The sequence below is a fragment of the Corylus avellana genome, chromosome 5, assembly GCF_965113065.1.
Source record: "Corylus avellana chromosome 5, dhCorAvel1.hap1.2, whole genome shotgun sequence".
NCBI classification, from domain to species: Eukaryota; Viridiplantae; Streptophyta; class Magnoliopsida; order Fagales; family Betulaceae; genus Corylus; species Corylus avellana.
In genome coordinates this window covers 27,186,639-27,199,320 of record NC_142494.1, presented here as the reverse complement: position 1 = coordinate 27,199,320, position 12,682 = coordinate 27,186,639, and the positions used below count along the sequence as shown (strand labels likewise).

The 12,682-nt window shown below is 34.9% G+C and overlaps 1 protein-coding gene across 6 annotated transcripts; it reads right to left on the bottom strand.

Annotated features, from left to right (window-relative positions):
• Positions 1 to 90: 90 nt before the first annotated feature.
• Positions 91 to 11,224, bottom strand: ABCB27 (transporter associated with antigen processing protein 2). 6 transcript variants are annotated; one of them, XM_059596752.2, is made up of 18 exons: positions 11,159 to 11,224; positions 10,800 to 10,998; positions 9,720 to 9,794; positions 9,585 to 9,620; positions 9,425 to 9,499; positions 7,297 to 7,421; positions 5,942 to 6,041; positions 5,467 to 5,638; positions 5,269 to 5,387; positions 4,246 to 4,356; positions 4,010 to 4,154; positions 3,366 to 3,498; positions 3,202 to 3,277; positions 2,938 to 3,003; positions 2,703 to 2,810; positions 1,683 to 1,790; positions 1,387 to 1,584; positions 91 to 497 (listed from the first exon to the last, which is right to left on the bottom strand). In XM_059596752.2, exons 2-18 carry the CDS (start codon positions 10,881 to 10,883, stop codon positions 294 to 296), a joined length of 1,935 nt encoding a protein of 644 aa, XP_059452735.2. In that variant the 5' UTR covers positions 10,884 to 10,998; positions 11,159 to 11,224; the 3' UTR covers positions 91 to 293. The 6 variants fall into 6 exon arrangements, with proteins under 6 accessions (XP_059452735.2, XP_059452732.2, XP_059452739.2 ...); XM_059596749.2 differs by having other exon boundaries at positions 11,105 to 11,188; XM_059596756.2 differs by having other exon boundaries at positions 10,800 to 10,895; positions 11,159 to 11,177.
• Between the last annotated feature and the right edge of the window lie 1,458 nt (positions 11,225 to 12,682).

The window sequence follows — 12,682 nt, the reverse complement described above, 5'->3', positions numbered from 1 at the left end:
TTAATCCATGACCTGTAAGGTGAATTCCGTATTTTAGACCTTGTTACATTTAGATACTAGTACAACTAAAGAGACGTTAGGGGCCAGCACTAATCCAAAACTACTTATATAAAATAACATTAAGCACGCCTTTTTGGTTTATCTGGCTATTTATTTACTTCCATAACATTTGAGAAGTTACAAGGTTTGTAGACATCTCGTAATATTAAGTAGGAAAAGCCAGAATCGTAATTTCAATAGAGTGACCTCACTTGTCATTTTGATTCATAGATTTGGCCATAAATCATTTTAAACTACACTTCAGTCTTTGGGGCTTGTAACTGTCTCTTCACCAACGCAGTGTAAATTCCATCCTGGCTGAGTAGCTCTTCGTGGGTGCCGCTTTCTGCTATCTGACCGTCTGCTATAACCGCAACACTGTCTGCGCTTTTGACAGTTGAAAGTCTGTGCGCTATGACAAGAACAGTCCTACCCCTCATCAAAGAATCCATGGCATCCTATACATAGCATTAGAATTGGTTAATTGATATGTTTGATAAATGAACTAAATAAAATGCATCTAAGAGTACAATAGATAAAATCGGGGACATTTTGTATATCTTTGTCTTTTCGTCTTACTCTTCTTCATTTTAATCAGTAAAGAAAGGTCTAGGGCAAGGATCAAGGTTGAATATGCAACTTTGCTAGCTACAATAAATTACAAATTACTTTGCTAGCTTAAATATCTTAATGGGCGTGCTTGCCAGCACAGTATTATGTAAATAAAGCATTTCAAGGGAGGGGTGTAGCTCCTGACGCATAAAAATAAGGTGCACATTTTCTTTTCTTTTCTGATAATTTTGGGGCTGGAAAGGAGTAAGCTATGGGTGACCAAGAAAATGTTAAAATGGAACAGCAGAGACGCTAGTAAACATTCATACAAGAAAGTTGAGCAGCTCCGCCGGATTCAATGACCAGACCAAAAGTAGACAGTTTATTATCTAAGGTTTGGTTTGTGTCCTGTGCATGTGCGCACATGATACAAGCTGAGGTGCCACACATCCCCAATAACTGATGTCCAGCTTGCGTCATGTGCACATAGAATACAGGACGTAAGCCATATTCTATTATCTATTATTGAAAAGCAAGAACAGCAAGAACAATAAATGATTGGGTAGGAAGAAACTGAAGGTCCTTTGGAGGGGGAAGGCTGGAGGAGACTTTGAATCTATAAAGTACAGGGAATTACATAAAGGGGGAAAAGAAATATGTTTCTATTAAAAACGAAGTTAGATATGAATATTAAGTCACATAGCGCTGGCCCATTACGTCATCAGCTTATATATGCAAATGCAACGCATTTGGTACTTTTTAAATCCATGAATTACTAAGATCAGCCAATCTTACCTGAACAAGGTATTCACTCTCGGCATCTAGAGCACTAGTGGCTTCATCCAGTAGCAAAACCCTTGGGTTCATTAGTAGTGCTCTCGCAATTGCTACTCTTTGTTTCTGTCCTCCTGAAAGCCTCAATCCTCGTTCTCCAACAACAGTTTTATACTTTTCTGGAAACTTTTCTATGAATTCATGGGCATTAGCCATTTTCTGGAACATTTATCTCTTTATCAGTATAAATGGAGAAAAGTAAAAGTTGAAGATGCTCATTTGTCCAAAGGAAAGGGGGGAAAAAGGATTAAACTCACAGCTACATTTTCTATATCAGTAAAGCTTGCTTTTCCGTTGAACCCATAGGCAATGTTTTCTTCCACGGAACAATTGAAAAGAACAGGCTCCTGGCTCACTATACTTATCTGTAAAAACATTGAAATATAAGGTGTTGTTACGATTCTGTTATTATAAACTGTGGTTAGACATCATAAATGAAGAGAGCATGATAAATGGGAGATGTATTAACATTTACCCTCCCAAGGATTTTGAGTACACATCTTTTGCATGAATTAGAGAGGGGTGATAACATTAGCACCTACTAAAAATGACCCGATTATTTAACCCATTCAAATTTGTCACAAAAGTCAAATAAAATCATTCACCTCGTCCTCGTCCTCGTCTCTTTATTGATATGCAAAATATTTATTTTAGATTCATTATATTAGAGATGACAAAAACTGCTATAGCTTACATTGTCAGACATCAGAGGTGAGTGAAATGAAATCACTCTGTTTATAGGTGAGCAAAACACTTAAATTAGGTATCATTTTATAGTTCACTCTTTGCTGGGTTAGTTAAAGAACAAAAATCTCATTGCCATAGGTGGGTTACGAGTCAAGAATTGAGTTAATGAAAATGGTGCCAGCATATAACATGGGAGTTTGAAGATCCAGATCATTGTGATTTGCCTGGGTAATTTCAGTGAAGCTTGGAAAGAACATGCTTAGACAGAAAAGATCGTCCATGGGAAACCTTCATGAAGAAAAATAGGTGACTTTTGTTCATTATCTTACCCAGTTCCGATGATTTTGCTTTCAGAGGTGAAATGATATTGTTGCAAATATTATTGATTGTAGATGACTGAGAGCAAGTTCAATGGAATGCTAATGTTCATGGGCATGCTTATAACTTCCATGCTGGCTGTATAGAGAATGCAGCTGTCATCTCTGATATAGCTACAGTTTTCTTTGCAGGTAGTAGACGAGTGAAGACACTCTACTACTAAATTACACATTTACACGCATGAACAGAAAAATATCCAAAAACAAAATTACCTTTCTATGGAGATATTCATGTGATATTTCCACTAGTGGAACCCCATTTAGCAAAATCTTTCCCTTGAGAGGGTCATAGAACCTCTCAATCAAGTGGGCTATTGTCGTCTGCAATAGACAAATAAATAATTGTAACATTCAAAAAAGTCAAATTTGCTTTTTTTACTCATTTCACGTAAAGGCAAAAATGATACAAGAGAAAGTGAAAATGAAAAGTTGAGGATAATATTATTACTTTTCCACCACCACTTGGACCGACAAGAGCAACTTTTGAACCGGGCCTCAGTTTTAATGTTATTCCCTGCAATTAAAATAGTGGTTGTAGATGGAGTCACATGTAGACTTGTAGTGATGGAGCTAGCCATTTTATTTGGGGCATACGTAAAATAAAAGTTAGATAAAAAAATTTGTGCAGATATAAATGTTCATTCAATAGAAAAGAGAAAAAAAAATATTGATGCAATCCTCTTGTTCGCAAGATATCAATTCTCATTATTACCTTAAGTACCATATGACTTGGCCGAGAAGGGTAAGCAAACCAGACATCATCCAATTCCACATCTCCATCAGGATTTCTGCCATCAAGGCTTCAATATTACTCAGAATAATATTACGTCAATCTCAATAAGAGGATAAAAGTACGAGATGGAACAACTAACTGACCCAATAGGGCACTTATCTCCTGATCTTGGCATGGATGAGATACGATCCATGAGCTGAAAAACTCTCCTGCTTGCTCCTGCAGCTTTCATTGCTGTTGTATATAATCCTGATAAAGAGGATACCGAGGACCCAACTGTAGATGGATAAATTGATTAGTTTTGTAATGTTTTAGTAGCTATAAAGCTTTCAAAGAAGCAATGAAAGACAGAAAGAAAAGAGGCAGTTACAAGCAAGCAAACAATACAATTGAAAGCATGCTAGCCTTGGCTAAGACAGTTGGTTTAACATAACCCTAAATAATTGGATAAGGTGATTTACATAATTCCAAAGCAGAACCCTAACGTACGTCATGTAACTGTCAACAGTAATCAAACTGGAAGAGCCTCTTAAGAGGCTTTGCATTTAAAAGAAATTTCCCAATCTTTAATAATCATGCACAGAAACCTATCACACTTCGAACACTTTCAATATATATATATATTAAATGCAGAATGTTCTTTTACAACAAAAAATCTATAATATTGGTCGAGTTTCCTAGAAAATTTTTAAGTGTCTTATGATTATGTCTAAGACAAAAGCTAAACTCAAACATAATTTTCCCATGACAGGTACAGTTTGCAGGCTGTAGATAATGAGGAAAGTACCTGTTAGGCTATAAAGAATGAAGGATGTAAGAGCGCCTGCAGTCATGGAGCCTGTTATTGTCAAGTAAGCTCCATAAACCACCACTACGATGACAGATAATGTGGATGCTGCATTTAGTCCTCCAAAAAATAGGCCAACTACTCTCTGTGGCAGAAAAGGCAAACCTTAAAAGCTCAGAAATTCTCTCAAATATATGAACTCACAGCTTCCAAATGTGATTTGTCAAGAAACTCACAGCTTGTCTGAGGCCAAGCTTCAATGTCTCATCAACTTTTTCTGAGTAATTTGAAACCGCATAAGCTTCTTGAGCAAAAGATCTGACTGTTCGAATAGCCCCAAAAGATTCCTAAAAAGCAATATTGCTCAGGAACAAGGTTGACTTTCTGAATTAAAAAATTGACTAACATTCTTAATAATGTCTTACTTGGCTGTTCTACTTGTCTAGAACCATTTAACATCAATAAATTGACCTAGGATACCAGAAGCTAGAGGAACACATGCACAAATCAGTTCAGAACTACATTTGAGATATAATCTTTTTTTTCTCTTTTCATCTTTATTTTATCCTTTAACTCAGCAATCCTAACTTCTGTTTGTGCACCTACGAGTTCAATCATCAATAGAAATACTAAATTCGCTCCAATTGCCTGCATGGGTTGTATTATGAAACTTATCGAAGTAGCTCCTTTATCTAGTTGTCTCTTGATAAACTCTTTGATGCATTTAACATAATCAAGTCTTTAACTTTTTCTTTCCTTTATCTTAGCATTTTTTTTATAAGTAATCAAAATGTCATTAAAAAGCAAAAGGTGCAACCCAGGTATATAAGAAGTATACAAGAGAAACACCTAAGAAGGAGAAGAAAAGAGAACAAGGAAATCATGAAAGCTAAGCACAAAGAGAGCTAAAACGCAGCTGTCCAAGTACACAGAGTATTAAAAAATAAGGACATAAGCTCTACCAACGCCCTCTCACGGTCCTTGAAACATTTATCATTACGTTCCCTCTAGATATATATTTTTTTAAATATCCTTCTCCCTGTCCTGCACCCCACCTTTGCCATAAAACTCATCATAATCTTAAATCTAACCTCTTAAAACTCCCTTTTAGAATTTCTTTTTTGCACTTCAATTTTTCCAAATATCATTTATGCAACAAAAAAGTTAGTAATGTCGAAAATGCATGGTTCCCAATACCATGAATTGAAAACTTCAAAATAAATAAATAGCAATATAAAATTCATATTATGCTCACAAACCTCCGCAATTGAGGCAGCCACTGCAGCTGCAGCTTGAGTTGAGTGAGAAAGTTCACGAAGATAACGCCCAAATTTTCGAACAGCAATGGAAATGACTGGCACTACGGCCAAAGCCAACACTAAGAAGGAAGAAACATACAATAAGCAAAATTGGTACTAGAGTAATGAACATTGCTGTAAGTGAATAAAATCAATTACATGTTAACTTCCATGAAGATGAGAACATGAAGCCAATGCCAATAAATGCAGTTGTAAGATTTCGAAGTGCCTCAGAAAGATTGGTAGTTGCAGCATTCTTTATGATCTGTGTGTCTTCAGACAGCCTGCTTAGGAGTTCCCCTGTTCGAGTAACATCAAAAAATGCTATTTCCTGTGAACCATGTAGGATCAACCATGACAAATGGTATTCAGAGTTTCACATCAATACCAGTATGAGAATGATAGAATTAATTGGTACTGATTATCTAAAATATTGACTTCCATTGTTTCTAATGCTGCTCAACCTGCCACACTTAGATCTCACACTAAAGATGTTATTGACAGTTGGAAAATCTTGGTAGCATGACAGATTGATTAAAATTCCAACAAACCAACGTGTACAGTGGTTTAAAAATTGGTAATCTCACAGATGGCTGCTGGAGATTTTTTAATTCTGAGAATTAGTGTGTCTAACCTGATGTATAAGGTGACTGAATAAGTCCTTTCTCAAACGAGCTACAACCCTTTCACTTGCAGAAGAAAACAACCATGCTCGAACTGCTGTGCACAGAGAACTAAAAAAACTATGGTCAATTGACAGCAAACAACACAGAACAAATATGGGCTCTTAAAATATGAAACAATGATAGAAATCTATCCACATAAACACCAGAACTACACAGGTACAACTTCTCCTTTAATTTAGATAGTTCTATCTCAAATGCACTATTACCATCCTTCTTACGCATCTTACAACTAACTCAAACAAAAATGCATTTGATAGAGATCTTGTAGATTCGTGGGTCATTGGACAATATATATTTGCATATTATGGTGTAAAGCTCTAAATTATAGTGAAGTGAGCTCTGAAGTTAAAAAAAACAAAGTTAGGTTAATAAAAGTTACAAGAATTCTTGCCTTTCTTGTTTCTAGTTGGAAGAAACTGACTTTCTTGCCTACAAGTTTCTACTTCGGTGAAGGCTTTGCCGAAATAAGGCTTCCTTGTTTTGACTTTTTGATACTTGTGGTGTTTCCAAGCCAAAAAGAAAAGGGTAAAATCTTTGGTCCTCTTAATTCTTATGTTCTGGCCAAAGCATGCTTTGATTTATTGGAAATTGTACGCGAGAAGTACTTCTGCAAATCTATCCTCTTTATATAAAGCAATAATGGAATTACCAATGAAAAGTGAACAAAAAAGACATCGGTAATGATGTAGGACAAAAAGCCCTGTTTGAGCGGCTCTATTTACCATTCAAATGGACGCGGTGGACAGACTGCAGCAAAGGTTTTCTTTTCACGGATTTAAGTAGGTTTAGCTTGGTTTTTAAGGGTAATTTTTGTCATATTCTGTCATTAAGGTTAGCGTTTACTATTATACCCATATAAAGGCATGCTTTGGACTTCTTATTATTAGTTACCAATTCATCAATAATGTTTTAGTCAAATTTGTTCAAGAGTTAAGCAATGTTAACTCAAATCCCTACTCCTTCCACTGCGTCAGTTGATCCTATTGGATTGTAATGTTATTAGATTTATGCTTTCACAGTAGTTTATTTATTCAAATAGGTTTCTTTACTAATCAGTTGAAGCCTTTTAGGATCTTTCTTGATGCTTTTTGTGATGTTGATTACATTCACTTTTTTTTTTCTTTTTTTTTTTTCATAACAAGGTACACGCATGTGCCTGCATGCACATCATGTTCTCTTTAAAGTCTGAAAATGTTTGACAGCAGCCAATTGAACTGCCCCTTGAGGTCCAAACAATTCTTACTTAAGAGTCACTAGAAACTATTTTTTCTCAGGGCAGTAAATATGAGAGAGTATATCATACCCAATTACAACTATCAGCACAATATCCAATATGGTGTCCCTGATGGCATCCAGAGCTTCTGCCTGCTGTTCGGGAGTTCTGATTTCTCTTGATACAATGTCTATTATCATACCACCATATTTTGGCTGCACAGCAAGAATAATGATATATCTTTATAAAGACAAAGATTGCAGTAAGAACAGACCAAATTACATGTTAAAGTTTACTTTAGAACTTTTAAACTTGTCTCATGATCCTATGTGTACATATTCTTTCAGCTTATCAGAAGATAGGAGTCAGAGCAAAAGCTTTTACCTTTACGAACAAGTACCCAACTACAAAAGGAACTATCAATGGGGAATAGTAATATTATTATCACCCATTTATGTGAGTGCACATGTGAGTCACATATTGAATAAATAGTGAGTATTGTTAAGCCCAAACTTATAAAATTAAACTTTTAGGTTAAGTAGTGTCTAAACATGTCATATCAAGCCCCCTCACTTGAAAACTTCCCAAGTGTTTATCTTCCAATGGTTTAGCTTCTGATGGAAGTTTCTTGATCTTGACATGTTTGTGGCTTTGTTAAGCATATGGGTAGCTCCAACAGCGAGGCGTGTTTATGTGGTCACTACATTTAGTACAGCTCTTATATGCATGACAGCTTTTGTAATGTGAAGAACTCATACGCTAGGGGGATTTTATTTTATTTATAAATGCATGTGTGAGTGTTAAATCTCACATTGGATAATAATCATAACAATAATTAGTGGTTAACATTACACTTTTAGGGCCAAATCCATAGGCTTAAGTTTTTGGTTTAAGTGGTTTCCTAAACATGTTGAATCAAGTCCTCACTTGAAGACTCTCCAAGTGTTTATCTTGCAAACACTTAATAATTAAAACAATGATAAAGAAAGGTTTCTAAAGTCAAAAGTCCAAGCAAAATGAACAAAGGAATTTCCATGCAACAAGCTAGCTTACATAAACGTAGTACTGTGCAAACTCCTAGGCCAGTAGCAAAGAACTAGACTAGTGCCTGGGCGGTCCTATTGAAAATCGAGGTGATCAAGTGTCAAATGGTCATCAAGTCTCACAATCATCTCATTGGAAACAGCATTCATAATGCATCAGGCAATAAGAGGATTTGAAACAGACAAGCAAGACTTCCCATATTGCATTTAAGAAAACATTTAGACAAAAAGGTCTACATGCATGATTGGGCTTGCAAAGTTTTGATATGTTTTAAAAAAATCACATAGTTTTCAAGGGTCCTTGGCGCTCATGTTTCAAACATGAGTAAGGGCAAAGAAAGCTTCTGAAGCTAATTTGTGTGCATCCACCTCAGTTGATGGAGAGAATTTTCTTCAGGTTTGTTATTTTAACCAACTTTGATCCTTGGTTAGTATTACAAGCTGCTGTTTTGCAATTTTGCTAAAATAATTCCGTAGCATTTGTTTTTTTGATAAGTAATAGACTAATAGTCCCTTCTTATTAAAAAATAATTCTGTATCATTGCTATCTATATTTCAGATATTGATGGGAGAAAACCCCGAGAAAGAGGAATTTCTGAGCCCTTGGGCTTGTGGAGAAGCAGAAGTTGAGTTTGTAGAGATCCAAGTGACCATGGAGGTCGCAGTTTTCATAGTAAGCTTCAATATGTCAGGAGAGCATATTTGAAACGAGACAGATGAAAAAAGGCAGTGGAGGATTATCCTCAAATGACAATCTACAATGCTCATCTCAAAAAAGGGGGAAAAAAAAAAAAATTCTAGGTGGAGTTGAGAAGCATACTGTTAGATATAATACACAAAATGTTATGTTATTCTATATCGTCAGTCAACCCTAAAACTTGTAGTAATTCAACATGTTTACATATTTATGTTTGTCCTCGTTAAAAAAAAAAGGTTCCTGTTTTCCTTGAGTCTCCAACATATACAGGATTGACAATATAGCATAAACTTCCAACTGTATTCATTGATCGGAGACAGTGAGCCAACAGCAATCGTAAAAGAAGCTTTGCAGTTAAATTAACAATCCATTCAATATCTACCATTTGCTATTTAGTGTTGAATGATAATTAAGCGGAGGAGATAAAAATGAGAGAAAAAGAGATTGTGCATCGCCACTGATAGGAAAATTAACATACAATCAGAATACTTGATGTGGATGCTATCAACAGTGCAATGGTGGCAACAACTAGCTTCCCTGCATCAGGTTTTGCCTGTGAAACAGAAGGATTTAAACAATTAGACATATTTCAGCATTACTACTACATTATCAGAACCCATCACAACTTTCCCATTTACCAGTGATAATACTCTAGAAAATCCAACATTCGCTGCCTGCATTTGCCAAAACACAATTATAACTTTTTGCTAAAAAAAACTTTGAATTAGAGATGAACAAAATTTGTAGGCTTGCATAGGATGACTAGTCATCACCTCCACTGCATCCCCATGCTCAAGGTCTGTTGCAAGTCCATCAGCCGATTGGTCTTCATATGCTTTCCTCTTTGCCTACATCGATCAAAGCAATTTGACTTCCTCTTTTTTCAGGACCAATTAAAAGGGACCTTAATAGTCTTTCTCCAATCAAAGATTTAATATTTTCCTTTTCAAAATAACCAGACACTACCAAGGCCGTCTAAGAAAAGGTACAGATGAATACACGCACACAAATCATGGGACTGAAACAAGGAAGAACTGGATTTTGTTAAAGTGTTGATTAAATTTACTTCTTCCTATCAGCTTAAACTTTAAGAATAAGTGGTCTTTTAACATTATATCAGAGCCAGAGATCCTAAGTTCAAACTCTGACTCTATTAAATTCACCCCTCCTCCCATTTAAATTAAATATTCTATATATTGGGCCTCACCTATTAAAGAGGAGTTTAAGTCCACACGTGAGGGTGAGTTAAAGTGTTGATTAAATGATTAAATTTACATCTTCCTATCCGCTTAAGTTTTTGGAATAAGTAATGATTTAACAGATTTTTCATGAATTAGGAATTGAGAAAACCGGTACCCTAATCAAACAATATCAGCATACTTGTTATTAATCACATCCAAACCAAAAAAAAAAAAAAAAAATCAAATCAAATCAAACTCGCTACCAATCAACTCATGGGAATTAAGGATTTAAGAGAGAGGAAAATTAATGAACACAAAGAACGACTTGAAGAGGAACTAAACCACAAGATTTTCAAAACACCTTCTTTCTAAGCATGTAGCAAGCAACCCAACCATGTCACCAAGAACACATAATAAGAACAATTTATATAACAGCACACAGAAATACAATAGGCAAAGCTCAATTGGCTGAACAGATACTTGGAAAAAGAAAAGGTGACATCACTAAATACAGCAATTGAATAGGACCAAGTTCTTGACATGGGCATGTTACAGAAAATTGAACAAACATGACCCTCAAACATATGACCCATAAATAAATCTCAAATAACAACAACCTAAGATGAGCAAACAGAAAGTTAGAAACAAGAAGAAAGAAGAAAGAAAGCACACCTCCTTATTCAAGAGAGAGACTCTCTCACTTCCAGCGGAAGAAATGGACTTGGAGGTCCAATCCAAGTGCTGCTTCTTGCCCATCAAAGGAGGAAGCTGTGTTTCGCGGGAAATGGAGGTGGGTCAGAAAGTCGTTGGCAAGTGAGGGGTTCAAAACTCGGGGACAAAGATCTTCACAGGCCAAATGTTTTAAATTAACCTTTTCAAGAACACAAAAATGGATTAATAATGATAAATAAATTTATAATGAGAACGAATTTTCTTTTTATATACTTTGAGATGACCAAGTCAAGTTACACCCCCACCAGTCCAGCACCTGAAGCCTCAAGGAGGAATCACAACAACATCAAGAATCTCACCTTCCCTAGCCTATCAAACTCCAGTTGCTACCCAATTCTACATGTGATCTTCCTTTTCTTTTTTTTTTTCTTTTGTTTTTATTATATATATACACATATTTTTATTTCCCCTTTTGTGTGGCTGAGGGGTTCACTGAATGAGAAATTGACAAGTCCGTTTATTATGACTCACGAGTCACGACTATGTACTAAAACAAAACATCACGGATTCAGATCTCGTGTAAAGTTTTTAATAACATATTTTACTTTATAAGATAATTTAATTTTAAAACAACCATTGAGATTGCAACAAAGGACTCAAATTCTCAATAATTATAATTTTTGTTATTATTCTTGCCCCTTCTTTTAGCAGAAAATTATTTATTTTGATCCAAATCTTAGATAGATTGAGAAATGCAATCAAAATATAAGCATCCGTACATATGATATCAATATATCATGTCCAACAATTTTACCTACTTTACCTAAATATTTTTTATTTTTTTTCTTTTTCCCTTGGGTATTAAACTATACTTTTACTAGGTATAATATGTGAAGAAGGACACAACGTGGTACGTACAACGTGCCAAACAAAAAAGGGCACATGATCAAGATTTGTCCAATTGTGACGTGGTACAACTTTACCTAAACCTATAGATTTCTTGCCTTCTCGGTATTTGACTTAACCTACACCTTCCTTTTTTTTTTTTTTTTTTTTTTTGGTGGGAGGTGGATATTATTTATAATATTCGACCCCCACTACCTCACTGATCACTCCAATAATTATATTCTCTCTTGTCCTGCCATAATGAGTTGTTAAATAGTCCAAAAACAATAGTCCGAAAACATGACCTTGACCCTCCTTCCAAAAAAGCAAATAAAATTATATAATTATAATAATTAAATATTAATAAATTTAAGACAAAAAAAAAAAAAAAATAGTCCCATCAATTAATTAATGATATGTCACTAACAAATAGTGGTGGTGCCCCTCTCTAGAATAATTGGTATGGAGTGTTTTAATTTGTTAATTATGATATTTAGTAATTTAAAATAATTGTGTCGCATGTTAACGTACTAGCACATTATATGTTAGACGAGATTTGACGTGATATTTAATTTTTTTGAAGTTAGAAATGTGTACAAATTATTCAAAATTGACAATTATATTGTCTTTTAGGGAAATTTTATATTCAATATTTTATTGAACAAGAAAAGGTTCAATCTTTAAATTTCAACTACCACGTTACCAGCACAATGTGACTTGTCAATGATAAATTGATTTGCCTAACTTGACTCGTAAACTGAAAACCAAGAACTTAAGAACAGTAACATGGTATAAAATGGGCAAGAGATTGTTAAGATGAACTCCATTGGAGCCCAAACTATTGAAGAATTTTGGCAACCCACATATTCACGGCAGTGGTGAATAGTATATTAGCTTTGAGTAATGATATGGATCATCTTTTTATTATCATAAAGCTGATGTGACTTTTAAAATCACTATTAGATTTTATATGAATCATATTTGAATTTTGATCAAAT

Coding starts and splice junctions, on each gene's coding strand:
- ABCB27 (XM_059596752.2), bottom strand. CDS start 10,883: ATGGGCAAGAAGCAGCACTTGGATTGGACCTCCAAGTCCATTTCTTCC. Junction 6,042..7,296: donor GTGCTGATAGTTGTAATTGG/GTATGATATACT, acceptor TAGTTTTTTTAG/TTCTCTGTGCACAGCAGTTC. Junction 1,585..1,682: donor CTGATATAGAAAATGTAGCT/GTGAGTTTAATC, acceptor TAAATGTTCCAG/AAAATGGCTAATGCCCATGA.